Genomic DNA, 23,756 nt, shown 5'->3' with positions numbered 1-23,756 from the left:
ATAATTTATTTATTTTTAATTTAAAATGGCTTATGCGGACACGGGTTTTTTCACGAAAATAATGTTTTATTTCATGAGAATATTAAAGAGCTAGGGAGATGACTGTCAACGTCATGCATTTTTAACAAGTTAGGTAAGCAAGTATACACATTTTTTTCTAATTCAAACATACGAAAATGAATGTTCATTAAACACAATTATATATTATATGCTAATACATATGAACAATTAACGATTATTTTATTCTGCTCAAGTCATGAAATTTTCCATGCTTTTATATTAAATCCAGTTGCTTCAAAGATTACTGCTTTATAACCATTAGTTTCAAGTGGAAAGTCGGAATTGGACAAAGTGTTAGGCATGTTGAGTCCACTTTGGTGAACATAATTTAAAAGTTTACAAATGAATGTGAAAAATATTATATTGAATTTTATCTTTTATAAGATTTTTGGTGCAAACCAATTTTATGAGGAGGCTAGTATTTGCCAATAAAATATTAACATACCTATGATTTAGGGTTTACTTTAATCATTTTTATAATGACCTATCTCTGGATAATTTAGGGTGAATTAGAGATAGTGTGGATTGACGCATGGTCTTGAATTTGATATCCCATCTGAGCATTTGCGATTTAAGTAGAAGACCATGACAGTGAATTGCTACACTAATCTGATAGTCTCCCATGAAGATTAATTAAAGCCTGTATAAGTAAGTTGACCAAAATACCTTGAAAAAAAAAAGATTTTTAGGATGTTTTATACTAAAGTATCTTACAAAGAGTAAATGAAATTAAACTCGTAAAATTTGTGATCATATATATATTTTAATATTCCATTAAATCAAATTGGACTAATTTTTTTTTATCAATTGACCAAGGCTCAAACGGAGGTTGGAAGGTTGATTATAATATAATAATGCTCTCGTTTTCTTCTTCTTATTATTCTTCTCGATTTTGTTTTCAACAAAAGAATGATATAATTTCCAATATAAATTTTGAACCAGGCCACTTCTGACCATGACTCTTGAAAAGGTCAAATAGATCTCGTATTCGCACAAGTCTTCGTCATTATCTTAATGGATAAAAAGGCAATGAGGTTGAGGCTGAAAGTCCAACTTTGATTGCAGACTCTTTCTTTGATTAATAGAGATAAGAATTGGTTGGTAGGTAGAGCAACTGGGCATTAAACAAATTGGCGTCGCTTCTGGGCTCCTGGGCCCATATTATTGGTTGGTGACTGGTAAATGCCCCGAACTTGCCCGGGTTAGACCCATGGTATATTTGAAAAATCTAAGCCCAGTTTTGGAAAAAAGCCCAGATTTTCAACACCCGGACCTAGGTCAGACGGGTCTACTCGGCCTTAGTTGAATGAATGAGAATTTATTTTTTTATTTTTTTTACATGGGATTTGGATTAACTATTCAGGCTGTTGTTCGTAATTTAACTTCATGGGATGGTCAAGATTAGTTTTTAGGGGGTTATTTGTAATTTTCTAAAATTTCATAGTGTTTTTGCCTAGCTAGAAAGTACCTTTGACAATAGGAGCAAGCTCAATTGAATGCATTAAAATAACCCAACAAGAAGGTTTTGTTCCAAATTGAACGCATTAATCACGATGGGCTTAATGTTTGATTATAGGTTTACTTTATAGTACAATTGATGTAGCAGCTCGAAACAGAAGGAGAGCCAGAAGTGTCAATTTGGAGAGGTTCCGCAATAGAGAACTTTAGTCCCATATTGGTTACGCAAGAGAAGAGGCGGTGAGGGGCTTAATATAAAGCAAGTTTTTTGAATAGGAAGAACTCATACCTTTCTCGGCCTTTTGGCTAAGATCAAGTGTAGTATCTGTTCTTATCAGTTTAATATCTGATACGTGGGCCATTGGTCCACACGATATTAAATTAATTTTTTCAGGGGGAGAGCCCACCACGGTAGCTTGCTATCGGGGCCCTCAAGCGTCGCCCACGCGTTGCACTACTGCAAGGTCCTGGCGCACCCCACCAAATCTAGTGAAGCGTTGTAACGTTATCTGTACAAGTAGTGATACTATTTCATTAAATTAATCTAAAGAGGATTCCATTTGGATACATACATGAAGTGCATGGAGATCATTTTAACAGTAATGCTAGGCTTACCGACCCAGGACACATTTCTGAGTTAAATTTTGAGATTTGGGTTGTTAGGTAGTGAGGCGGTATATAAAAATTGGTATTTGGGTCGATAAATATAGTATTACTGCCATTTTAAATACATGAATTGATAGACATAAAAGCTATCTGGGTTAGGCTGCTGGAGAAATCTACTGTTTACGTTAAAGGTTGGACAGTGGCGAACTGATTTTCTTAACTAGGACTCTATAGGAGCAAGTTATTCAGGGCTGTCTTAATTTGCTGAATAATTAAGTGTTTTATCTTTTGAATCTTTGATTTATTACTCAACTGTTCTTGGGGTATTGGCTGTATGTCCCACTGATTAACTGTTAATTTCTTATTTAACAGATCTGGTATAAATACAAAACATACAAGATCCTGTGTCATGGACCATCTGCGTACAAAGGAAACCGCCTCCCGTATATATTCATCACACGAAGTCCCACATAGAGAAGAAACAAAACTATAACTAGACAGAAGTTATATAAATAAGGAGCTCAAATGACCGACAAACATACTTACCTGGACGGGGTCGATGGGTGATCAAGAAGGCCCAGGGCCTAGGGTGGTGGCCATCATTGCACTTGGACGGTGCACCACTCTAAGGTCTCCCCAAGTGGGAGAGCCTACGTCATAATTTGTGGCAGCGGGGGCCTGCGTTCGCGCGGCCCCTACCAACCTAATTACAAATTGTTTACTTGGTATTTGTCTCGAGTCGTGCTTTGCTTGAGCGGTGAGTTCAACTGAGTTGTTCGAGTCGTATAGCGCTTGAAATATTCTAAACAAGATTCTGCACAGGATCAAGGACAAGATCTAAGTGTCTTCATGACTCACCGTATTTTGCTTGAAATATTCTAAACAAGAATCTGCACAGAATCTAAGACAAGATCTAAGTGTCTTTTGAAACATTGTTTAGAATTAAGAAGAGTCTTTTATAATTGTTCACCCGTTTACATTTGTATGTACGAAATTATGAAGTTAAGGGGTATTCAAAACATTTTACAGTTCCAACTAAAGCAATGGCTTCTTGAAGAGCTTCCAAGAGATGTTCTGGGTGATCCTCAATAACAGAAAGACCATGCTGCGTTTGCAAAGAATTTAAGACCCTTCCAACAATCTGAAAAATAAATTATTGAAATAGAATGTCATTGATCTTAAAGATTTAGCTGAAAAAGAATCAAGAAAGGAGTTGAAAAATGGCACTGGAAGTTGTGAAGAACAAATATGATTGACCTTTCGAGCATAGCCACCATAAGCAACACCACCAATTAGAGACTGTGAAGTACTTGGTGAAATGGCTGTTAGTTTTTCTTTCCCTGAGTTTCCGGAGAGAATCGAAAATATGATAAGCGAAAAGAAACATTACACTTGAATAGTTGAATATAATATAGAAAGCAGAGTACAAAAACTTTGAAGAAAAAAAATGAAGAAAGTTACTGGTTGTGGATGTTGTTTGAAAAAGTCCCTCTTTCTTCAAGCCATCAACTGTGTGAGCATTTGTGCCACCTGCTAATTGAAGAAAACCTACCATGTGCAATAAAGAAGAAAACATTACAAATTCTTCAAGGAAAAATGTTTAACTCTACATTTTTATTCCATATACATACCAGGAGGCCTGTCTTTGGCAGCTGCCAAACGAACTGCGAATGCAACAGATTCCCTTGTGGCACCTCGTCCAATATCTCCACTCATTGGGCGGCCATCCAACTTTTAGTCATGTGTATTCCACATCCAACAGTTCAGCATTTTTATTTAATAGCAGTTATAAATACTGGGTTTCAAAAAAGGCATACCTGCCATAAATTAGAGCAATATAGATGAGGCTCCATAATGGAGTACATTGTGTTCATTGAAGATAGAGTTGTGTCTCCAAAATTCGGTAAGCTAACCTGGAGAAATTAGAGCTTAATTCACAATCCCTAAGGGGCTCAATATGAAGTCTAACAAATTTACAACTTGGTTGATCCCGGAGAGCTAACTACTTATCTTCAGAAAAGATTCAGGGATCAGGACATGGATCATACTTACTGCTACTAGTCTCAAATGTTTAACTGAGTCTTTCAAACCATCCCAAAGTTCTTTGAAGAGAGTAGTCTGCCTACAGCATCAAAAGAGAAAGAAAATCTGAGTGCATTGAACAGCTGTTCAAAATAAAGTAACTGCATGGTAACTAAGACGATGATAGAGTTGTGGTCCGAAGGTTATGAATTGAAATTTAAAGCATTTTGAATCTCCTCAGAAATAACTTATACTATATACTACTTCATCTATAGTGAAATTTTACCTTCTGCTCGTGTGTATCTCTACAGCATCAACATCATCTCTTTTAAGAAGTTCAGCTGTGGCAGCAGCATCTCTTACATAAGTAACCACTCCTAGAACAATTAGAACAAGTAAATTAAGAACAAAAATAAAAACTTGAAAGAAATTGTAGGTAAACATAATCTATCTCTGAGTGAGAGGTAAGCATGGATTGAAAAATTCCACAAGGACAATATCTTGAAGCATTTACTAAGTTTAGACCAAATCAGAGTCAACATAAAGGGAAAGAAGAAATCATAATAAATGAAAGCTAGACTCACTTATTTTATCGTAAGGGCAAACTGGGAAGCAACGACCGCAGCCATAACAACGTTCAGTAATCACTCCACCCTGCATTTCAACTTTAATTAGCATAAAGTATTAAAATGTATTCCATGGTGAAAGACATGGAAACCTCAGAACAAATATTAAGTCAAAAACCTTAAATCCACCAGGGTTGCTGGTACCATGGGAAACTTCTGCTTTTGATCTTTTACCCTCTAGCACTATTGCATCAGCAGGACAAACAATTTCACAAGGCCTTGTGCAGTCTAGTGGACAGTCCTCTGGATCAAATTCTGTTAAGAAGATGCCTCGGTCAGCTCTAATGGGTTGTGGATTACTCATAAATTCTGCCTTCTCTTGCCCAAGGCTGACAGATAATGCAGCTTACAAATTATATCCTAAAAGGACCTAAAAACTGAATGAAGCTGAAATGTCTTTACTATTTCTCTTGTGGCATCCAAAAATCAAAAGAAAAGACCATGCACTATTCCTCTTGCTAGTTATGTGCCCTAGGTTAAATTGATTAGTGAATTGCAGTACACTCAACTAATAAGACTTGCCTCATTGTTCCTTGGAAAAGCTGTTTGCAAAAGAACTAATCTAAACAAACAAACTTCTTGTTTCCTATAAAATTTTCTCTACGCAAACTTGTCCTATAATGAACGCTTAGGTATTTGCTGTAAAGTTTTTTCTAAGCACACTCTGAATTTCTTTATATGATATGGTGATGAAACAATAAATGTAGTTCAAATGCATATACAAGAAGAGCATCCACTAAACATAATGGATAGGGCGTTTCATAGTAGTAAGACCTTTTATCCTCAATTCAAGGGAAGTTTCTATAAACACTGATGCCAATTCAGGTAATGCTCATGGTATATAGAGGGGAGCATTTACCAGCTTTACGAAAGTGAAGATCTTCGTCATCATTAACGCTTATCATCGTCCAAGGCCTCCTTATGGGCAAAATCTCCCTTGCTGCTTCAATACCTTGGCTCACCGCAGTCACTACAGATGCATCTGCGGCGCAGTCAATGCAATCCACTGCAATTCATTTATTCAAATGAAACATAGATCACAAATCTTGACTTAAAAAAGCCCTGTACAACTATTTGAGCATTCGTCCACATGTGCAGTTTCATAAGCAATTAACAAGTTTCTTTACCTCCAGCTAAAGTGTAAACTAGAGAAAGATTCCTGATGTCAGCTACATCCTTGCTCAAAGAATAAATTTTTTTGTTTGATTAGCAAACTGTAAAATCATTAAAAGAAAGGAAATAAATTTATACTATGCGCGGTTTAAGAGCTTTGATTTTTAATACCTCAAAACTAGCACCACAAATAAGCTTAACCCAGTTGCCTTTTCGGAGAGATTCATGGGGAGAAGATGCAACTGAAGGAACCCCAATTGCGTTTAAAAGGTTCTTGACGTTTTGAAGACCCTTGGTGTTCCTGAAGTTCCCTTTCACTATAATGTAGAGCACAAAATACATATACTTAAAAAGCAGCATTAAATAATAATAATAAAAAAAAAAGTCACATGACCCAGAAGAAGAAACAACCTTGGTGTTGAGATGAAATTGTCGCATTGATGGAGAAGCTCAAAGCCATGAGAAAGAACCAGGCACAGAGATATTATCCATTAACAGATAATTATAACTGAATTTCGCGGTTAAATTAGACGCTGATTTTTGTTAGTTGTTTGGGCCTACACCTAGGGTGAAAGGGCTCACTTATAAGGCCCAAGAACTGCCCAAGGTCCATAAAAAATTCAGTATGAAATTATAATTGATAACAAGAAAATTTAGTGTAGAAAATTGTGTGAATTTAACCAGATTTCTGATATCAACTCAAAACAAAGCAAAATCAACATTTTATTAGTAGTGTTTAACTGTTACATTGAGCTTAATAACAGCTCTCAAATTAGCAATATCCATAAACTCAGTCTCCATGATCCCATAACCCTTAACAAATCTAAAATACCCAGTCCCAGAAACAACACCAAACTCTCTCTCCTTCATTGAAAAAATATCAGCTCCTTGAATCTCCAAAGTGCTTCCTTTCAACTCTCCATCAGTGAATATGACACTAAAAGCCATGTGCAACCCCTTCCCATCTAACTGAGAGTTTATATACAAACCTTGGGCCCTGCCTATCTCGTTAGACTCGATGGTTGGCCCCTCTGTGACTGGATCATCTACCACTGCAATAGTGCCAAAGTGGAGGATATGAGATGTGGGTCCGCTTTTCCCGGCCACTGTGATTGCTGATGCATCGACACCACTAAAATAATCATGCACGTAAAAAACTAAATTGGTTTGGTTTGGTTCCTGTTTGGGGATGGTGTAGGCTATGTAAAGGACTGTTGCTGTGAATATGAAGAAGAAGAAATTGGAGGTGAGGCTCAGAGGAGTTGACATGGCTTTTCCCAGTTTAATGGATGAGTTTGGCAGTAATGAAAGTGGTTGATGTTTGAGATGTAGGGTGAGGTTAAAGATGCTTTGTTAAGGAATTGGAATTGTTCATGAAAGAAAATGACAAAGTGGGCTTGTAAAGAAACAATATTTTTTTAAAGCTTTGTTTAGTGTTTGATGCTTTGATCATTTTTTGTTGAATATTATTTATAAGTTTTGAGTTTCTCTAGATTCTCCCATTGCCGTTTACTATCCTTTTATTAAGTAAACAACAGTCAATATGGTAGATAAAACGATGCCGTTAACCCTCTTTTTTTTTTTTTTAGTAGAATTTATTAAAATAATATATCGATTTAGGAAAAATATAAAAGAGTTTTCCAGTATATTTTAACAAAATGATTTTAATATACATAAATAAATCAAGTTAAATTTATAAAACAGAATTAAAATATTTTTAAAATTTCAACACTTTAAATAACTTCAAAAAGGATTTACGAGAGAAACTCCCAAAATTCGTAACATAAAAACTTTGTAAATAAACTTACTCATATAAATTGATGTTTTTTTAACATGATTGAATGACTGATAAATTAAATAAACTAAAATATTAAAGATAAATTAAATAAAAAATAATGACATTAATCCTTCTAAGGTATGATATAATAACAAAAATCCTCGTTAGGTTTAAAAATAATGAAATTTTCCTGTGTTAAGTTCTAGGTGTTATTTATTAATGTACGAGAGTGTAAATTTTAATAACTCACTAACAGTTTATTAATGACAAAGAGATTTTTGTTATTATATTGTACCTTAGGGGGACTAATGTCATTAATTCTTAAATAAATTAAAGTAAATGATATGTCAAATACGTAGGATTGGCGTATCAATAAGTTTGTAATGGTTAGTATATGAAGTTTGTAATTTTGTATATGTACTTATGTAGCATTACTTTAAAAAAAAAAAAAAAAAAATACTGTTCTTTCTAAAACTTATCCCAAGTGACGACACATCATTTGATATATGAATTTTGGGACAAGTATTTGTGATAAGTAGTATTATTCTTTATTGAAGATCCTAAGCAACCAAAGAACTTAAAATAATTTCAAAAGTGATTAAAAATCAAATAAGTTTATTCGACCACTAGGTGAGTGGTTCGGGTACCCGCCCAAATCCCATGGAACCGAAACCGGTCAGTTCTTGGATCCTAAACTGGAATCGACCAGCTTTGATTCCTAAATGGCTGGAACCAGGTACCCAAGGAAATTCAATACACCCCTACTATTAAAAAATGACAAATATACCCTATGAACAATTTGAACAACCCCATCTATTTACAGAAATTACAAATACACCCTAAATTCACGCTCACCCCTACCAATAACTAAGCCCAACGAAGCATGAATTCTTGAGCTATACTCTCTTTCCATCATTTTGCAAGAGTTTTTGCTTTAATCTTTCCCTCTCTATCATTTCGTAGGAGTTTCTGTTTTAATCTTTTCCTTCCTAACTGGGGCAAGCTTTGAAATCCTGAAAGTATACATACATTGGATTTGGATCCTCTCGTGTCATACTACTACTTTGTAGTAATTTCTTCATATGAAAGTCTTTTTACGTTATCCAGTTAAGAATTTATTAATCACTAATTCAGATGAAATACAAAATCCAACTGCCCCTTGAGGCTTGAACCATGTTTAGGTTACAGTATCGCCTGGTAAAAAACAAAGCATATCCATTAATACAAAATCTTTATGTCCAACATTTCCTATATACAAGCAAGATTTGTCTTTATGTTGAGTGGTTGTATAAAGATTATTAAGTTGTATAAAGATTATTAAGTGTATTACTCAAGAGATATCCCTCCTTACTCTTACCAGCAATGACATATAATTAATAGTGGAAGAAGATAAAATCAAACCCGAAGAAACGGCACAGTACATGTTAAATAAGCATTCATTGCAAATGAACAGTTACTTTTCTTCTCATATTTTCATCACTTTCTCTCTCAGATTCTCACACTCTTTCCTGCATTTCCTCAAAAGGGTTTCTGTCTTTGAAGATGAGCTCCAATACCCGTTTTTTGTTTTTTATCTTTTCCTTACTTCTCACATTAAACAGTGTGTTTCATATTGTAAGCCAAACCACTCCATCAGATTCTGATGCATCATATATCCTCGCATGTGGTGCCTCAACTGATGCTGAAGACACAGATGGTCGTACGTGGAAACCAGATTCACAGTTACTTTCAAATTCAGGAAATTCAATGATCCTTTCAGCTCACGTTCAAGACCCTTCGTTGCCATCAACCATCCCTTACATGACTGCCAGAATTTTCACATCAACGTCAACGTACAAGATCCTTGTTGCAAAAGGGCAGCGGTTTTGGCTCAGGCTTCATTTTTATTCAACTTCTTATGGTACTCTTGACCCATCAAAGTCTTATCTTGATGTCATTGCAAATGGTTTCACACTCCTTCACAATTTCAGCGCCTCCATAACAGCACAAGCTCTAACTCAAGTCTCTATTATGAAAGAGTTCTCTCTTGTACCAGCTCAATCTGGTGATCTCGACATAACTTTTAAGCCTACTTTGGAACAGAAGGATGCCTATGCTTTTGTTAATGGTATTGAAGTGATTCCAATGCCCGATATTTTCAAGCCGGCGCCTTTGGTTGGATATAATGATCAATTTGTGGAGGTTGAGAGCTCTTCCTTTCAAACAATTGCTAGGTTAAATGTTGGTGGACAATTCATTCTTCCAACTGATGACTCAGGTCTTACAAGAACATGGTATGATGATTCACCTTATATATTTAGTGCCGCTTTTGGTGTCACTTATAAAGCTGATAAAAGTATCAAGATTCAGTATCCTAGCAATGTGTCAAAAGAAATTGCACCTTTGGATGTTTATAATACAGCTAGGTCAATGGGTCCAAATGCAAATATAAACATTAATTATAACCTAACATGGGTGTTTCAGATTGATGCAAAATTTACGTATCTTGTTAGATTTCATTTCTGTGAGCTTGACTTGGAGAAGGTTAACCAAAGGGTGTTTAATATTTTTGTGAATAACCAAACAGCAAAAGAAAATGCTGATGTGATTGAATGGGCTGAATCACAAGGAGTACCAGTGTATAAGGATTATGCAGTTTATGCCAGCGATGAAGACTTATGGGTGGCATTGCACCCAAGTGTGTCAACGAAGCCTCAATATTATGATGCAATTCTCAATGGATTGGAGATTTTTAAGATGAATGACACAAGGGGGAATTTGGCAGCTCCAAATCCTGTGCAATCCCCAATGCCGATTCAAGCTGACGATGCTCCCAAGAAATTTAGACCCTCCAGATCAGAAAGGGCTGCACATGTGATTGGTGGCATTAGTGGAGGGGTTGTTGGTTGTGCTGTAGTTGCTGGTTTCTTCATTTGTTTCACCAAAGAGAAGAGGAAAGGTGATGGAAACCCATCCTCTAGAGGCAATTGGTTGCCACTGTATGGACGTTCCCACACATCAACAAGCAACTCAACAACATCAGGTAAAAGTATTGCCAGTAGCCAGCTTTCATCAGTTGCAGCAGGTCTTTGTCGACATTTCTCTTTATCGGAGATTAAACATGGCACCAAGAACTTCAGTGAATCACAGGTCATCGGTGTTGGAGGATTTGGTAAGGTCTATGAAGGCCTGATTGATGGAAAGACAAAGGTTGCGATTAAAAGATCAAATCCATCTTCAGAACAAGGACTTGATGAATTCTTGACAGAAATTGAGATGCTTTCAAGGCTGAGACACAAGCATTTAGTGTCTTTGATTGGGTTTTGTGAAGAAGATGGAGAGATGATTTTGGTTTATGATTACATGGCTAATGGGACCTTAAGGGAACACCTCTATAGGAGCAACAAACCTGCCTTGTCATGGCAGCAAAGATTAGCAATATGTATTGGTGCTGCAAGGGGACTTCATTATCTTCACACCGGTGCCAGGTACACAATCATTCACAGGGATGTGAAAACTACAAACATTCTATTAGATGAGAAATGGGTGGCAAAAGTTTCCGATTTTGGGCTATCAAAAATTGGTTCTAATCTCCACCAAACTCATGTTAGTACAATGGTGAAAGGCAGCTTCGGTTACTTAGATCCTGAGTACTTCCGCAGGCAACAATTAACAGAAAAATCAGATGTTTACTCTTTTGGGGTAGTCCTTTTCGAAGTGTTGTGTGCAAGACCAGCACTTAATCCTCTTTTGCCTATGGAACAAGTTAGTCTTGTTGATTGGGCTTTACACTGCCAAAGGAAGGGTATTCTCGAGGACATTATTGATCCACATCTTAAAGGAAAGATAAATCCTCTGAGCTTGAGAAAGTTCACCGAGACAGCTGAGAAATGTGTAGCTGATCAAGGGCTTGATCGCCCTACAATGGGCGATGTGTTGTGGAATCTTGAGTTTTCACTCCAGTTGGAGAAAACTCCTGAGCAACCTAAAATGGTTTCATATAACAACGCCGATGACACTTATGCAACGTATACTGCTATGTCAGGAACTGATGAGGATAGTTTTGTAAGCCTGGAAAAATGATGCCGCCAATGCAATGAAGTTTTCTCACTGATGGTGAATCCAGGGGGAAGACGATAAAACATAGTTTACTATGCTTGTTTGCTTTTTATGCCCTTATATTTCTTCTACTAAGAAGCTGTAAATACACAGGAAGTCCAGAACTAGGACATTTGTTAAGACTTTTCTACTCAAATTTTTGAAGTCTAATGATTTGTACTAAGTTGCAGTAAACATTTAGTTGAGGAAACCTTAATGTCATGTTAGATTTCACAAGTTTATGCTTACAGAATTGCATGCTAATTTCCCTTCAATTAACTTTTGGATTGTGTTAAGTCTTTTTCTTAACATAAGTTAAAACTTTAAACGAAAAATTTGGTAGGGTACTTTCAAATTCAGGTATTTTGACCCATTTTAACAAACAATGTTACAAGACTAGTACATTTCTGGCTCACTTTGTTCAGTCACAACAATGAAAGCTTTACCAAATAACAAGTCTCTAAATGGTGCCAATCAGATAACCAACATTCCTGAAACAGAACAGTTGCTCCAATTTATGATTCTCGAGCAGTGAGCCTTGATGCTAACATTAAACATCCTTTGTCAACTCACCAAGGGATAAGTTCAGTAAAATCCCATTTCACAGCTTTTGCTTGCTTTCTTGTTGCAACTTTTTGTCATTTTTCTATTTTCAAATCTGACTTAGCTGACAAGTCAGCAAATTGCTCCACCCATCCTAAGCAAAAAGACCGACATCTACAGCTCCATACAAAAAACAAAAGTAATTTTCTTTTTCCTGTCTCTAAACAAGATGGTGGTAATAGGCTTAAAAGCACACGGGATGCTAAACAGAAAAGCACTGAGTTTCAGTTTTAGACCTTCCATGCAGGCACATATACAGAACTTTTTGACTTGAAAAACTTTGATTCCAGAGTAATGAAATTCTGAACATTTATGGGAATTATAAAAGACCTTATATTGACAGATAGTAATATCACAAAAATGCAAACCAGGTTTTGAGTTCAAAAAGAGCAATAGGTTCCGCTGGCTATGCGGTGAATAAGCTGAAACCTTGTTGATTCTTCTTTGGTATTTGAACATTGGGTCGAGCTTTAATCCCATCATTTTTCTATGTAGTTAAGCTTAGCAAAATTTAGCTGTCTTGAATGCAAGTGGGTACATAAAGGAGTTTGAGTAAGTGAACCTGATGATCTGACTGGTCTTCAATGGCTCTCCTCCATTAACCAAACAATCATCGAAAGAGAGTCTCTTGAAGGTTCTTGGATTTACTATTCTTGCAGAAGCAAACCAACCACAGTGAAGGTGGATATCTGAAGGGGCACAACCAGAAACACAAGTGTTAATAATCTGAACTATGTATTGTGGGATCCCAGATGTGGAATCTTTGCTCTGTGAGATACTTATATCTCTGTTGGTGCAAGAACCTGAAGATGAAGAAAAAAAAAAAAAAAAAAAAAAAGCAGTTATAATTATGACAAAGAACAGAAATGTTACGGAAGCATAAAGCTAAGAATATATAGATTCTTTAATCTTTACCATGTAGCAAAAGCTTCCTATTGCTTAAGTATAATACTTCAGTTTGCATAGCTACTACTGCTGACTGGTTTTTGTCTTCATAGAATGAATTCAAGGACTTGTTTGAAGGTCCTGCCAAAGATAAAAATAAACTCTCAGATTCTCATAGAAATTCCAAGACAAAAAACAAAGTTCAGTTGCTGATCAGGATTAAAAAAAAAAAAAAAAAAAAAGGTCCTGCCAAAGATAAAAATAAACTCTCAGATTCTCATAGAAATTCCAAGACAAAAAACAAAGTTCAGTTGCTGATCAGGATTAAAAAAAAAAAAAAAAAAAATTCTGAAAATGAAGAATACAAGTTTAGAAGTACCCAAATGTTTTCCAAGATTGCAAACTATAACAATGATGATCAGCAGCATCAAGTAGAGGAAGCACTTATGAAAAGAGTTCATGATGGCTTTTGNAGATTCTTTAATCTTTACCATGTAGCAAAAGCTTCCTATTGCTTAAGTATAATACTTCAGTTTGCATAGCTACCACTGCTGACTGGTTTTTGTCTACATAGACTGAATTCAAGGACTTGTTTGAAGGTCCTGCCAAAGATAAAAATAAACTCTCAGATTCTCATAGAAATTCCAAGACAAAAAACAAAGTTCAGTTGCTGATCAGGATTTAAAAAAAAAAAAAAATCTGAAAATGAAGAATACAAGTTTAGAAGTACCCAAATGTTTTCCAAGATTGCAAACTATAACAATGATGATCAGCAGCATCAAGTAGAGGAAGCACTTATGAAAAGAGTTCATGATGGCTTCTGGGTCAGAAGCTGGGAATTGTTTTGAATTGGGCGGTTTGGCATGTGTTTCCTTTGGCAATTGCTTCTGGCGCTAAATAGTTACTACAAACCAAATGGAGGAGGATTTTGAAGTTTGAAGTAGGCTTGTAGCTCCTACTTATTTATTTTTGTACTGTGAAGTAAAGTACAGTTATGCAGCAGCAGCAGGCTTAGAAGGGTGAAGACTGAGGATCACAGAAACCAAATTCCATTACATTACAAACAGTCTAGTCTAGTTCGTCTCATTTCATTACTTTTTTCTCCTGCAGGACAAATGAAAGACAGCAGCCATTTAATGCGCAGTGGCAAAAGGTGGTTTCCCAACACTTTTACAAGTACAGGAAAATGTTTATAAACAACTTTTAATTTCTTTCCTATTCAAACTAAAATTAAAGAAATCTTTTTCTTTGGTCAGTAAAGCATTAGAGGCTAGAGGAAACTGAATATATAGGCTATTTTGTTAAATATACCACCAAAAAAAAAAAAAAAAAGTCAATCTTGGGCTAATTCATTCCCCATTTTGGGTAAGAATAAGATCAATTGATCACCCAAGTTTTCCCTCAGCTTTTTATTTTCTCTATGCTTTTGGTTTGTGGATTTTAATATAATGAAAAGTTAGGGTCTTTATCTGCAATTATGGCTTTAATAAATTAAGTTTGAAAGTAAGAATAAGATAAAAAGTAGGTGTCTTGTATTGTAACATCACTTGACCTTGTAGTAATACAACACTCTGTATTCTTCTTGTTGCTGCAGCTCATAGTCATATTAATAAGCAGCTGTTTGACGAGAGAGAAACCATTTTTCTCTTTTGGTCAAAAAGAAAATTTTCATCCTTTTCTTTTGCATACATACAAGGAGGAATTCTAATAGGATTTTCTTGAAATTGGACAAAGTCCATGATTCCTGAGCAGCCAAAGCTTTAAGAAGAAAGGAGCAGTGAGGCATTGGCAGCGCAGAACCTGCCTAAAAAGAGGAACTTATAGGAATTAATAGCCTCCTATCGAACCATTCAAAAGAATGAAAGTTTACCAAATTCATATAAGCAAACACCCACGTGGCCACATTCATTTATACAGAACATTTTCTTTTCTTTATGCAAAAGGAAAATTTTAACTTTATTGACCCATGCATGTGTTGGTCATGCATTTATTAAGATTAAGACTTGTAAAGAGGCAGTGAGGTTTAAGGCTTTCAGGAAACCGGATGCTTAAGTAGCAAACCCTCTCTTTAATTATAGCTAATTAATGAATACAACCTGGAGAAATGAAGTTCTGTGTAGAAAAAGCTCAAAGAGAGGGAAGTGAAAAGGTGCGTGATATATGATTAACCGAAAGCATCAGGATCTTTGAACTCAAAACCAACCTCAAAAATCATGAAATAGTCAGTGGTGTTTTGTAAACAAGAGAGCTAGCTAGCTCCCACATATCCTGAAGCTGGATCTAGGAAATTCAAGTAACATTTCAAATGCAAACTGTCATAAGAGATGAATGCTTATTTATCAAGGTCACGTGGATTTATATATATATATATATATATATATATGGCTTGACTAGGCTTGAAAACCTCAAGTCTTATCATATCAGACTGCAGGCTAAAACATGGTAAGTGTCAGCTGGAGGTAGCCTTAGCCTAGCAAATTTACAGTTCCCCATTTCTATGCTGAGATATTTGTTCTCTCTCACCACATTTCCTTTTGCCCGGAACTTGTTTCTCCAGGAAATTAAAATCTATATCTATATCGATATAAAAATTGCACTTTTTTAATTGAGGGAACATAAGAAACAGTAGTTCATTAGCTCCAATAAATTCTGAACTCTGAACTCTGATTATGGTTTCTTAACAGCATCTGCATGGTGTATAATGTGTTAGACATAAATGAAATGAAATGACTTGTTCTAGCGCCTGTAATTAAAGACCCGGCGATGCGCATGCAGGACCAAAGCACCACGTAATAAATCAGATCTGTCTTTTGTGTACCAATTGCCGACCGCCCTTGTGGGATGACATGACAGTACAAAACACACCCCAAAACAAAACCCCTGTTCAAATAGTCGTGATCTATTCTTTCCCATTTTACCTGGATTAATGAATAGAATATATATATATATAAATATATATTATTTCAATTTTGATTATTCAAAAAATTTCAATTTAAACTCCTGTGGTTACAATACCAGAATGAGGAAGAAAGAGATAACAGGGATGGCTTGCTTGGTTTGAATTGAATTAAATGTGGCGGCTTCAGGGTGCTTGATTATTGGCCTTTTGGTTCGCAAAGAACAGACATGATCAGCTGCTGTTTACTGTCAAACTAAAGTCAATATTGTTCTTGGTTCAGTAGCCGTAATGGTGTGGTTGTTCACTGTTCCCTTGTTGGATTATCTAGTTGAAATTGAACCGGACTCGCCGAGGTCTAAGTTGCAATCATAAAGCCCTGTTTCACAGGAAAAATTGGCGGGAAAGCTTGAATAATGTCAACTCTAGCTCGCAAATGCTTTGAATGCTCATTGGACCAACAAAAAAGTCAAAGCAACATAAAGCATGCGTATAGTTCTTAACTAAATGATTGAGTATTCCAAAAAATTCATCATCTTCTGATGTAATTACTTACTCCGTTTGGACTTTTGCTCATATTTTAATTAGTAGGTTAAACAAATATGCCAAAATAAAAGATTAAGTAACAACCGTACATGGCCTGGACAAATTAATCCAATACATCAATTTCTGAACAAATTGACCACACCATGGCCTCTTTAGCTTGCAATATCCCCACTTTCTTTGTAATCATCAGCATCCTCTTCTCCTCCATCAATGGCAACTCAGCACAGCCACCCACCAGAATTTGCCCTCATTTTGACTGTGGTAATGGCATTACCATCAGGTACCCATTTTGGCTCCAGGCTCTCCAACTTGAACACTGTGGCTACGAGGGCCTGAACCTCTCTTGCCATGCTCAAATTCCAATCCTAAATCTATCCAGCGATCTCTACCAGGTTAGAAGTATTAATTACTTGGAGAATTCTCTCATCGTCTCTCACACTGAACTCACAGAAACAAACAACTGTCCAAAAATCCACCATGATTTTACACTTACACTAACCAACTCTTATCTGTTCAACTTCACTTCTGGCAATAAATTGCTACGTTTCTTCTATAACTGTACCTTGTATCCTCCTTCACTACCAGATATAGCTTGTCTTCAATCCGGTGCCAAGCGTTCATTCGTGTTTACAATCGGAGCCATTCCAGAGTTTGACTGGCACGGCTACTGTGAGTCAACCGTGAGTGTTCCGGTGCTTGAAAAGGCTCTTGATGATAAAGAACTTCTTGTTAGCAGCATTAACAAAGCTTTACCAGAAGGGTTTAAGTTAACATGGCGAACACCATCTGGTTCATGTCAATTGTGCGAGGCCTTTAACTCCAACGGATTCTGTGGATACACTAATAGCAGTTCAACCGAGAACTTCTTCTGTATTTGCCCCGATGGACGCCACTCAATTAGCTGTCCCCAAGACGGTAATAATCATGCAAGTTAGCACAAGTTTTAGCTTTAACAATTACTCATCAACGACATTAACTTGTTCCATTTGATTATTCAGTTGTTGTTTCGGCCAGTTTTGAACTGAATTCCGTTGGTTCAGGTGAGCTTCTTTTAACACAAAACTACCAATTGAAATATGCGTATGCTGGATTCAAATAATTAACAAGATATCTATTTGCTGCGTTAATTCTTTTCAGGTGCCATAGTTCTTGGTGGGCTGATGATTGTAGCAACGGTTTTTTATTTCGTCCAGAAGAAGAAAAATTCCTTGTACAAACCAGTTTCTCGTAAATGATACAAACAGCAGCAGCCAAAATTAGACACCCTTGTTCTTCTTAATTGGTCTGGATTTTGATAATCAGTGATCTTGTGCTTCAAATAAAGCTTTCACATAAGTCTTACTTCTTGTTACCAATTTCCTCTGTAAAAAGCCCTGTAAATTTTTTGTTTCTGAATTTGGATGCACTGTTGTTAATTCAGTTATTGCCATTAATTTATTCCTGATCGAATAACACTAAGTTATTCTCCACACATGAAACTACCATAGATGTTGCCATGGAGTTCAAGATTTCATGAAATGTGCATAAAAGATTCAATTAGTTAAGACGCCAATGGCTATCTTTGTCAAAAATTTTGTTTTTTTTTTTTTTTTTTTTTTTTTTTTTTTTTTTTTTTTTTTTTTTTTTTTTTTTTTTTTTTTTGTGGTTACCTAGGGGTATTTAAACCTCGACTAATCTCTCCATATCTCTTAAACCCTCCGGTGACCACCTCTATTAGCAACGAGAGAAACAATCTCTTAAAGTCCTCTAAACCCTTTAGTGGTCATCCTATTAGCAACTGAGGGAGTAATCCCCGAGGTCCCATAAACTCTCTAGGTCACCTTTATTAGCAACAGAGGGAAATCGAACTCTCAGGGTCCTAAAGTAATGTCGGATAAACTCTTAAGTGATCACTCATATTAACAATCGAGAGAATTAATTCAAGACTTCTTGAGTAATATACCTAAAAAAGTCTAATCCACTCACCTTAAGAGAGGTTAAGTCATAGTCTCATGCTACAGGATTGACATATTCACTTCAAAAGCTATGTTTTTCAAAGAAAAATGCTATACCTATAACTTTTTCTCACAATCCTAATGTAGTAGGTCTCAATTAGTTAACTTTTGATGAGTCTTACTTAATAATTACAACTGAATAATTATGAATTAATAGTCAAAATTGGGGAAGAAATTATCGGGAGTAGCACTGCTCTTTTCCAAATGAACTTACGTTTATTTTAGGTGTCCTATGGAATGAATCTTTAAGATGGGGTGGTACCATGGGATTGCCTCTCCAATGCTGCTGAACTTTGTAGCTAAAAAACTATCGCGATCAACACAAACCAACCAATACTGGCTCCCGCGTGGCATGAAAAATCTTCTTTAGATTAAAAAGTGCAAGCACTGCTCGAAGGAGTCATCGACGTGGCCAATCTCAGTCCAGTTACCTATTCCAAAAATACTAAAATACCCCCAATCAGAAAACCTTTCAAATCGCTTAGATAACTTCAGTCGATCTATAGTGGCTATTCTAGTTTAAGAAGAAGGGTAGAATAGTACTTGCACAAGCAGTCTTCTCCGTCCCAAAGCCCGCCTAGCGTTACCCTTTCCATGCAGACCACACAGTTTTATCTGTTAAAAAAAAAGGAAAATTGAAAAAGTAAACTCTAAACTGAAATGAACCTCTTCACTTCAACAACAACTGCTTCATCTTCTTCCTCTAAGCCTCTCTTCTGTCCCTCACAAAACCCAAACAAATCTATCTTCCCCTTCAAAATTCCATGCAAAACTCATATCTCCCTCCCTCCATGTCACTCTCAACAAGCCTCCGCTCCTTTACTCCTCGACCCAACACCAAATGCAAAACCAAACAACAAGCTCCTCAATGTCGAAGAGAAGGAAGATTCTGTAAAGAAAGTTCTTGTGGTTCGCCGCCCGGTCAAGGAAGTCTCAGATGACGAGGATGATGACAGTGGTGGTGGTGAAGAAGATGATGATGGGTCGTCATCATCAGCGATCATAGATGCTAGTCTTAATGAGTTTGCGAAAAAGATGCCAATTTTTGAGCCTAAGAGAGTGGACTCTGGCTCTCAAGAGAAGCCGCTTACAGTGAACTTGGACCTGGCGTTGTACAGAGCTAAGATTTTGACCAAGAATTTTAGATATCAAGAAGCTCAGGAGATTCTTGAGAAGGTATATATATATATATATGCATGTCTCGTTATTTGTTGGATATAAAAAAGCTGAGCGGATGATATTAAGTGATGGGTTTGTGTGTTATTTTGTGTAAAGTGTATATCTTATTGGCCGGAGGATGGGAGGCCTTATGTGGCTTTAGGGAAGATTTTGAGTAAGCAATCAAAAACCGCTGAAGCTAGAGCTGTGTATGCAAAAGGTAGCCAAGCTACTCAAGGAGAAAATCCCTACATTTGGCAGGTCAATTTCTGTTCTTTTCTTAGTTCCATTTTACATTGCAATACTAATTTTGTTCAATGCTTAATTAAGTCAGACTTGCTGATTTTACATGCAATTGCAAATTATAAAGCTTAAGTTTATGATACATTCTGAGGTTGCATATACTTCTACTGAATCAGAATTGATATTTCATTTCAATTTTAATTCTGTGTAATTCTTACTAAATTCTATGAGAGAATAAGTACTGCATTATTTCATTTTCCGGAAATAATTGGTATTCTCTGATTTTAGCGTTTATGACCATGGTTTGCGGGATTTTCGATTCTTAATTGACTTTGAACTGGAAAGTTTTAACAGCCTCATAGATATTGGATCTTATTTTGGGAATATAGACTTTCATTCCATTAGAACGGTAGTTGAGGAACGGAATTTTAAGTTTCAGGATCTATCAAGGCTTTTCATCATTTAATTGTGGAGAAGTAAAGTTTGAATAACTTAATTTTGTAGATAAACAAATCTTGAATTTGAATTTTGCAGCACATTATGCTTATTTTATCAATTGAAAATATCCCTTTATCATGCATGTATTTATCTTAAAGGGGAGAAATTGTGTATATGTTATGTCTAAATGATCCTTGGATATTCTACAAGTAATAAGTAATGTAGTTTAAATCCTTTTCAAATTCTCTCTCATCACATCAGGAGTTTTTCCCAGAAAAATTGTAAAGTGGATTTTATGTCATTCCTTGTGGAATTGAGTGATTTTGATTCATGTGCTGGTTTTATCCTCTGATTGCAAGAATAATTTAATGCTGGTTAATTCTTCCTCGTGTGATAGACCAGGCGGATTGATGCTAGGGTTCAGGAAAAATGTGTTGTTGGATACGGTAAAACCAGATTTGCGAAGATGGGAATATTAAGCCAGAACCTATGAATTGCATATTTTGTGCTGTCATTTCTCATATTGAGAGTTTACCCATAGTTATTTTTTGTGACAGTGCTGGGCTGTTTTGGAGAATAAATTGGGGAATATAGGAAAAGCAAGAGAGTTGTTTGATGCTGCTACAGTTGCTGACAAGAGACACGTTGCTGCTTGGCATGGATGGGCAGTCCTGGAGCTAAAACAGGGTAATATCAAGAAAGCAAGGCAGCTGCTTGCTAAAGGTCTTAAGTTTTGTGGTGGAAATGAGTACATATATCAAACACTTGCATTGCTGGAAGCTAGAGCAAATCGTTATGAGCAAGCTCGGGACCTATTCCGGCAAGCTACCAAGTGTAATGCAAAAAGCTGTGCTAGTTGGCTCGTAAGTTCTTAAAAGATCTATTCACTGGCAATCTGCTGTGAAGTTGAGCTTTCTGTCACATTGGTCAGGCTACAATGAAGTCTGACTTCTTGTGTCCATCTGTTATTCATAATTTTACCTGGTACAGGCATGGGCACAATTGGAGATGCAACAGGAAAACAACCTTGCTGCTAGGAGACTATTTGAGGTAATCCTTTATATTATATAATCATGTATTAATATTGATATCAATTTCTTGAACCAAATTGTAAGGCAAATTTAGCCATTACTGACTTGTGGGAAAGATTCTCTCATTTATCATTATCAGTTATTACCATTCTACCGTTTCTCTTTTAGGCTGTATTCTCTAATGGTGCCATCATGACTATATGCTTATTTCTTATTTTGAATTGTAGAAAGCCGTCCAGGCAAGTCCCAAAAATAGGTTTGCCTGGCATGTATGGGGAGTTTTTGAAGCAAACATGGGCAATATTGACAAGGGAAAGAAACTTTTAAAGATAGGCCATGCACTGAATCCAAGGGACCCTGTTCTTCTTCAGTCTCTTGCTCTGATAGAATACAGATACTCAACTGCAAATCTTGCTCGAGTGCTGTTCAGGAAAGCCTCTGAAATAGATCCAAGGCACCAACCAGTTTGGATTGTAAGAAACTTTCCACATAATATTGATCTGTCAATCAAGTACATTTTATTGTATTTTTTTTTTATAGAAACCAATTATATACATGGACTGCTGCATAAATTTTTTCTCTTCCCTTATTCAGGGTTTTAAATCGTAATTTCTCCATACACATTTAATTTATTGGATGATAGCAGTAATGCCTGTCATTTTATCGCACAAATCTGTTGGGAAATAGAATGATAAATTGAAGTATTTGGCTGCTTAGGCTTGGGGGTGGATGGAATGGAAAGAAGGAAATACAGTCACTGCAAGGGAATTATACCAAAGAGCACTATCAATTAGCTCAGCTAGTGAGAGTGCTGCTCGATGTCTGCAGGTAATGACATCACTATGTCACATATAGTATCTAGATATTGATAATTTTCCTAGTTGACATTCTGCATGTCTGACGCTGTGTGATAACAATTGCCATTTATTACAGGCTTGGGGTGTTCTTGAACAGAGAGCTGGTAATCTATCAGCAGCTCGAAGGTTATTTCGATCTTCGCTGAATATAAATTCTCAGAGTTACATAACATGGATGACATGGGCACAACTGGAGGAGGACCAAGGAAATTCTGTGCGTGCTGAGGAAATTCGTAATCTCTACTTCCAGCAGGTTAGTAGTTGTACTAATTACTGTATTTATATGGTAAAGACAATAGTTCCTACAAAATTTATCAGCAAAAGAAATAATCTGATCATCTTACTTTATCATTCTAAATCAATCACATTTTGATCTCCAAAAGCCATAATTACATTTCATTTTATAATAGGTTGTATTTTTCCATTAGTAAACCATCTATGCATCACTCTGTTACTTCGGAAATGGAAGTAATGTGGAAATGAAGAATTTTACTTTCCAGTGGTCACAAAATACAGTTTTCTACTGAAAACAACTTATATATTAATATGAATGTGCCAGCGAACAGAAGTTGTTGATGATGCTTCTTGGGTCATGGGATTTTTGGATATTATTGACCCAGCACTTGACAGAATTAAGAGACTATTGAACTTGGAACGCAACTCATACAACAAAGAACCTTCAAGATATAATCCAGGAGCTAACGAAGATAAAATTAATGAGGAATCAGCTGGCCCTTCCCCAGGTTCTTATCTTGGCAATGACTTGGAAGGCCTAAGTGGATTTGATTTGGATGAATTTGTAAGGGACAAGTTGTCTCTAGACCCTGATAAGCTCAACGTTCTGCTTGAAACAGCGAAATCTTCTGCACCAAGAAGAATTAAACCTTTAAGAAAAATATACAGATCGGCAAACAACATCGCAGCAACACTACCTCAAACCAATATTTAGTCAGTAAATGTTGATGTCACGAAAATGCAGAACAGTCTACCTAATTTGTACTGGGGGAAAAAAATTCATAGTGCAGTCAAGGACCCCGTGTATATGTTTGAATATAGGCACTTTGCCTTGTACATCAACAAAAGCTACAGCAGATTCATACACTAAAATTGTAAAACATGTAACCATTGTATGCTGATGAAAGTGTTATTAATGAGAATGTCCAGTTGATCTGTAGCATGTACACCAATCAAATAGAACAAGAGCATGCATAATTCCTGACTTCTTTGTAATTTCTCTCAACGAAAGGCCAGCAAATGCTTTTCCAGGTTCAATATCTGTGTTTTTTTGGCCCTGCTTCTGTTGGGGAACTGTTTAAAGCCAGTGAGTTTCAAACTCCAGCTAGAGTTTCCTCCTTTTCACTAGTAA

The 23,756-nt window shown here is 36.2% G+C and overlaps 6 protein-coding genes and 2 non-coding genes across 9 annotated transcripts; 5 read left to right on the top strand and 3 right to left on the bottom strand.

Moving 5' to 3' along the window:
- Positions 1-1,803: 1,803 nt before the first annotated feature.
- On the top strand, positions 1,804-1,999 carry LOC116126900. The gene has a single exon (XR_004127549.1). It is a non-coding gene; the product is annotated as a U2 spliceosomal RNA (small nuclear RNA).
- A 663-nt stretch (positions 2,000-2,662) lies between these two features.
- On the top strand, positions 2,663-2,823 carry LOC116126899. Its single transcript, XR_004127548.1, has one exon. It is a non-coding gene; the product is annotated as a U1 spliceosomal RNA (small nuclear RNA).
- Positions 2,816-6,379, bottom strand: LOC116126893. Of its 2 annotated transcripts, none has more exons than XM_031412575.1 (13): positions 6,297-6,379; positions 6,057-6,202; positions 5,900-5,952; positions 5,632-5,778; positions 4,891-5,027; positions 4,731-4,800; positions 4,433-4,523; positions 4,177-4,246; positions 3,942-4,037; positions 3,756-3,855; positions 3,586-3,672; positions 3,382-3,473; positions 2,816-3,265 (listed from the first exon to the last, which is right to left on the bottom strand). In XM_031412575.1, exons 2-13 carry the CDS (start codon positions 6,110-6,112, stop codon positions 3,119-3,121), a joined length of 1,146 nt encoding a protein of 381 aa, XP_031268435.1. In that variant the 5' UTR covers positions 6,113-6,202; positions 6,297-6,379; the 3' UTR covers positions 2,816-3,118. The 2 variants fall into 2 exon arrangements, with proteins under 2 accessions (XP_031268435.1, XP_031268434.1); XM_031412574.1 differs by having other exon boundaries at positions 5,900-5,948.
- Positions 6,380-6,611: 232 nt separating this feature from the next.
- LOC116126894 (dirigent protein 11-like) lies at positions 6,612-7,288 on the bottom strand. Its single transcript, XM_031412576.1, has one exon. It carries the CDS (start codon positions 7,152-7,154, stop codon positions 6,612-6,614), a length of 543 nt encoding a protein of 180 aa, XP_031268436.1. The 5' UTR covers positions 7,155-7,288.
- A 1,916-nt stretch (positions 7,289-9,204) lies between these two features.
- On the top strand, positions 9,205-11,724 carry LOC116126874 (receptor-like protein kinase ANXUR1). Its single transcript, XM_031412548.1, has one exon. The coding sequence runs from the start codon at positions 9,205-9,207 to the stop codon at positions 11,722-11,724; it is 2,520 nt and encodes an 839-aa protein (XP_031268408.1).
- A 1,119-nt stretch (positions 11,725-12,843) lies between these two features.
- On the bottom strand, positions 12,844-15,720 carry LOC116126873. Its single transcript, XM_031412547.1, has 4 exons — positions 15,654-15,720; positions 13,719-13,829; positions 13,258-13,368; positions 12,844-13,145 (listed from the first exon to the last, which is right to left on the bottom strand). The coding sequence occupies exons 1-4, from the start codon at positions 15,718-15,720 to the stop codon at positions 12,844-12,846; spliced, it is 591 nt and encodes a 196-aa protein (XP_031268407.1).
- Positions 15,721-16,787: 1,067 nt separating this feature from the next.
- Positions 16,788-18,010, top strand: LOC116126895 (LEAF RUST 10 DISEASE-RESISTANCE LOCUS RECEPTOR-LIKE PROTEIN KINASE-like 1.2). The gene is made up of 3 exons (XM_031412577.1): positions 16,788-17,584; positions 17,668-17,709; positions 17,807-18,010. Exons 1-3 carry the CDS (start codon positions 16,813-16,815, stop codon positions 17,902-17,904), a joined length of 912 nt encoding a protein of 303 aa, XP_031268437.1. The 5' UTR covers positions 16,788-16,812; the 3' UTR covers positions 17,905-18,010.
- A 1,253-nt stretch (positions 18,011-19,263) lies between these two features.
- Positions 19,264-23,505, top strand: LOC116126897 (protein high chlorophyll fluorescent 107). Its single transcript, XM_031412579.1, has 8 exons — positions 19,264-19,839; positions 19,939-20,082; positions 21,060-21,365; positions 21,493-21,552; positions 21,761-22,006; positions 22,251-22,361; positions 22,467-22,643; positions 22,950-23,505. Exons 1-8 carry the CDS (start codon positions 19,324-19,326, stop codon positions 23,337-23,339), a joined length of 1,950 nt encoding a protein of 649 aa, XP_031268439.1. The 5' UTR covers positions 19,264-19,323; the 3' UTR covers positions 23,340-23,505.
- Positions 23,506-23,756: the final 251 nt, after the last annotated feature.

The sequence above is a fragment of the Pistacia vera genome, unplaced genomic scaffold, assembly GCF_008641045.1.
Source record: "Pistacia vera cultivar Batoury unplaced genomic scaffold, PisVer_v2 Contig185, whole genome shotgun sequence".
NCBI classification, from domain to species: domain Eukaryota; kingdom Viridiplantae; phylum Streptophyta; class Magnoliopsida; order Sapindales; family Anacardiaceae; genus Pistacia; species Pistacia vera.
The sequence above is the reverse complement of the archived record's forward strand: the minus strand, read 5'-3'. Positions and strand labels throughout refer to the sequence as shown.

What these genes read in the sequence shown, in the direction of transcription:
- LOC116126893 (XM_031412574.1), bottom strand. Translation starts at nt 6,345, where the DNA reads ATGGCTTTGAGCTTCTCCATCAATGCGACAATTTCATCTCAACACCAA. An exon ending in AATTTCATCTCAACACCAAG is followed by an intron (nt 6,203 to 6,296) that starts GTTGTTTCTTCT and finishes TCTACATTATAG; the next exon opens with TGAAAGGGAACTTCAGGAAC. An exon ending in TCAAACAACATCCACAACCA is followed by an intron (nt 3,474 to 3,585) that starts GTAACTTTCTTC and finishes CGATTCTCTCCG; the next exon opens with GAAACTCAGGGAAAGAAAAA.
- LOC116126894 (XM_031412576.1), bottom strand. Translation starts at nt 7,154, where the DNA reads ATGTCAACTCCTCTGAGCCTCACCTCCAATTTCTTCTTCTTCATATTC.
- LOC116126874 (XM_031412548.1), top strand. Translation starts at nt 9,205, where the DNA reads ATGAGCTCCAATACCCGTTTTTTGTTTTTTATCTTTTCCTTACTTCTC.
- LOC116126873 (XM_031412547.1), bottom strand. Translation starts at nt 15,720, where the DNA reads ATGGGGAACTGTAAATTTGCTAGGCTAAGGCTACCTCCAGCTGACACT. An exon ending in TTACCATGTTTTAGCCTGCA is followed by an intron (nt 13,830 to 15,653) that starts GTCTGATATGAT and finishes TATCTTTGGCAG; the next exon opens with GACCTTCAAACAAGTCCTTG. An exon ending in TAGGAAGCTTTTGCTACATG is followed by an intron (nt 13,146 to 13,257) that starts GTAAAGATTAAA and finishes CTTCATCTTCAG; the next exon opens with GTTCTTGCACCAACAGAGAT.
- LOC116126895 (XM_031412577.1), top strand. Translation starts at nt 16,813, where the DNA reads ATGGCCTCTTTAGCTTGCAATATCCCCACTTTCTTTGTAATCATCAGC. An exon ending in AATTAGCTGTCCCCAAGACG is followed by an intron (nt 17,585 to 17,667) that starts GTAATAATCATG and finishes TTGATTATTCAG; the next exon opens with TTGTTGTTTCGGCCAGTTTT. An exon ending in ACTGAATTCCGTTGGTTCAG is followed by an intron (nt 17,710 to 17,806) that starts GTGAGCTTCTTT and finishes AATTCTTTTCAG; the next exon opens with GTGCCATAGTTCTTGGTGGG.
- LOC116126897 (XM_031412579.1), top strand. Translation starts at nt 19,324, where the DNA reads ATGAACCTCTTCACTTCAACAACAACTGCTTCATCTTCTTCCTCTAAG. An exon ending in CTCAGGAGATTCTTGAGAAG is followed by an intron (nt 19,840 to 19,938) that starts GTATATATATAT and finishes TTTTGTGTAAAG; the next exon opens with TGTATATCTTATTGGCCGGA. An exon ending in AAAGCTGTGCTAGTTGGCTC is followed by an intron (nt 21,366 to 21,492) that starts GTAAGTTCTTAA and finishes TACCTGGTACAG; the next exon opens with GCATGGGCACAATTGGAGAT.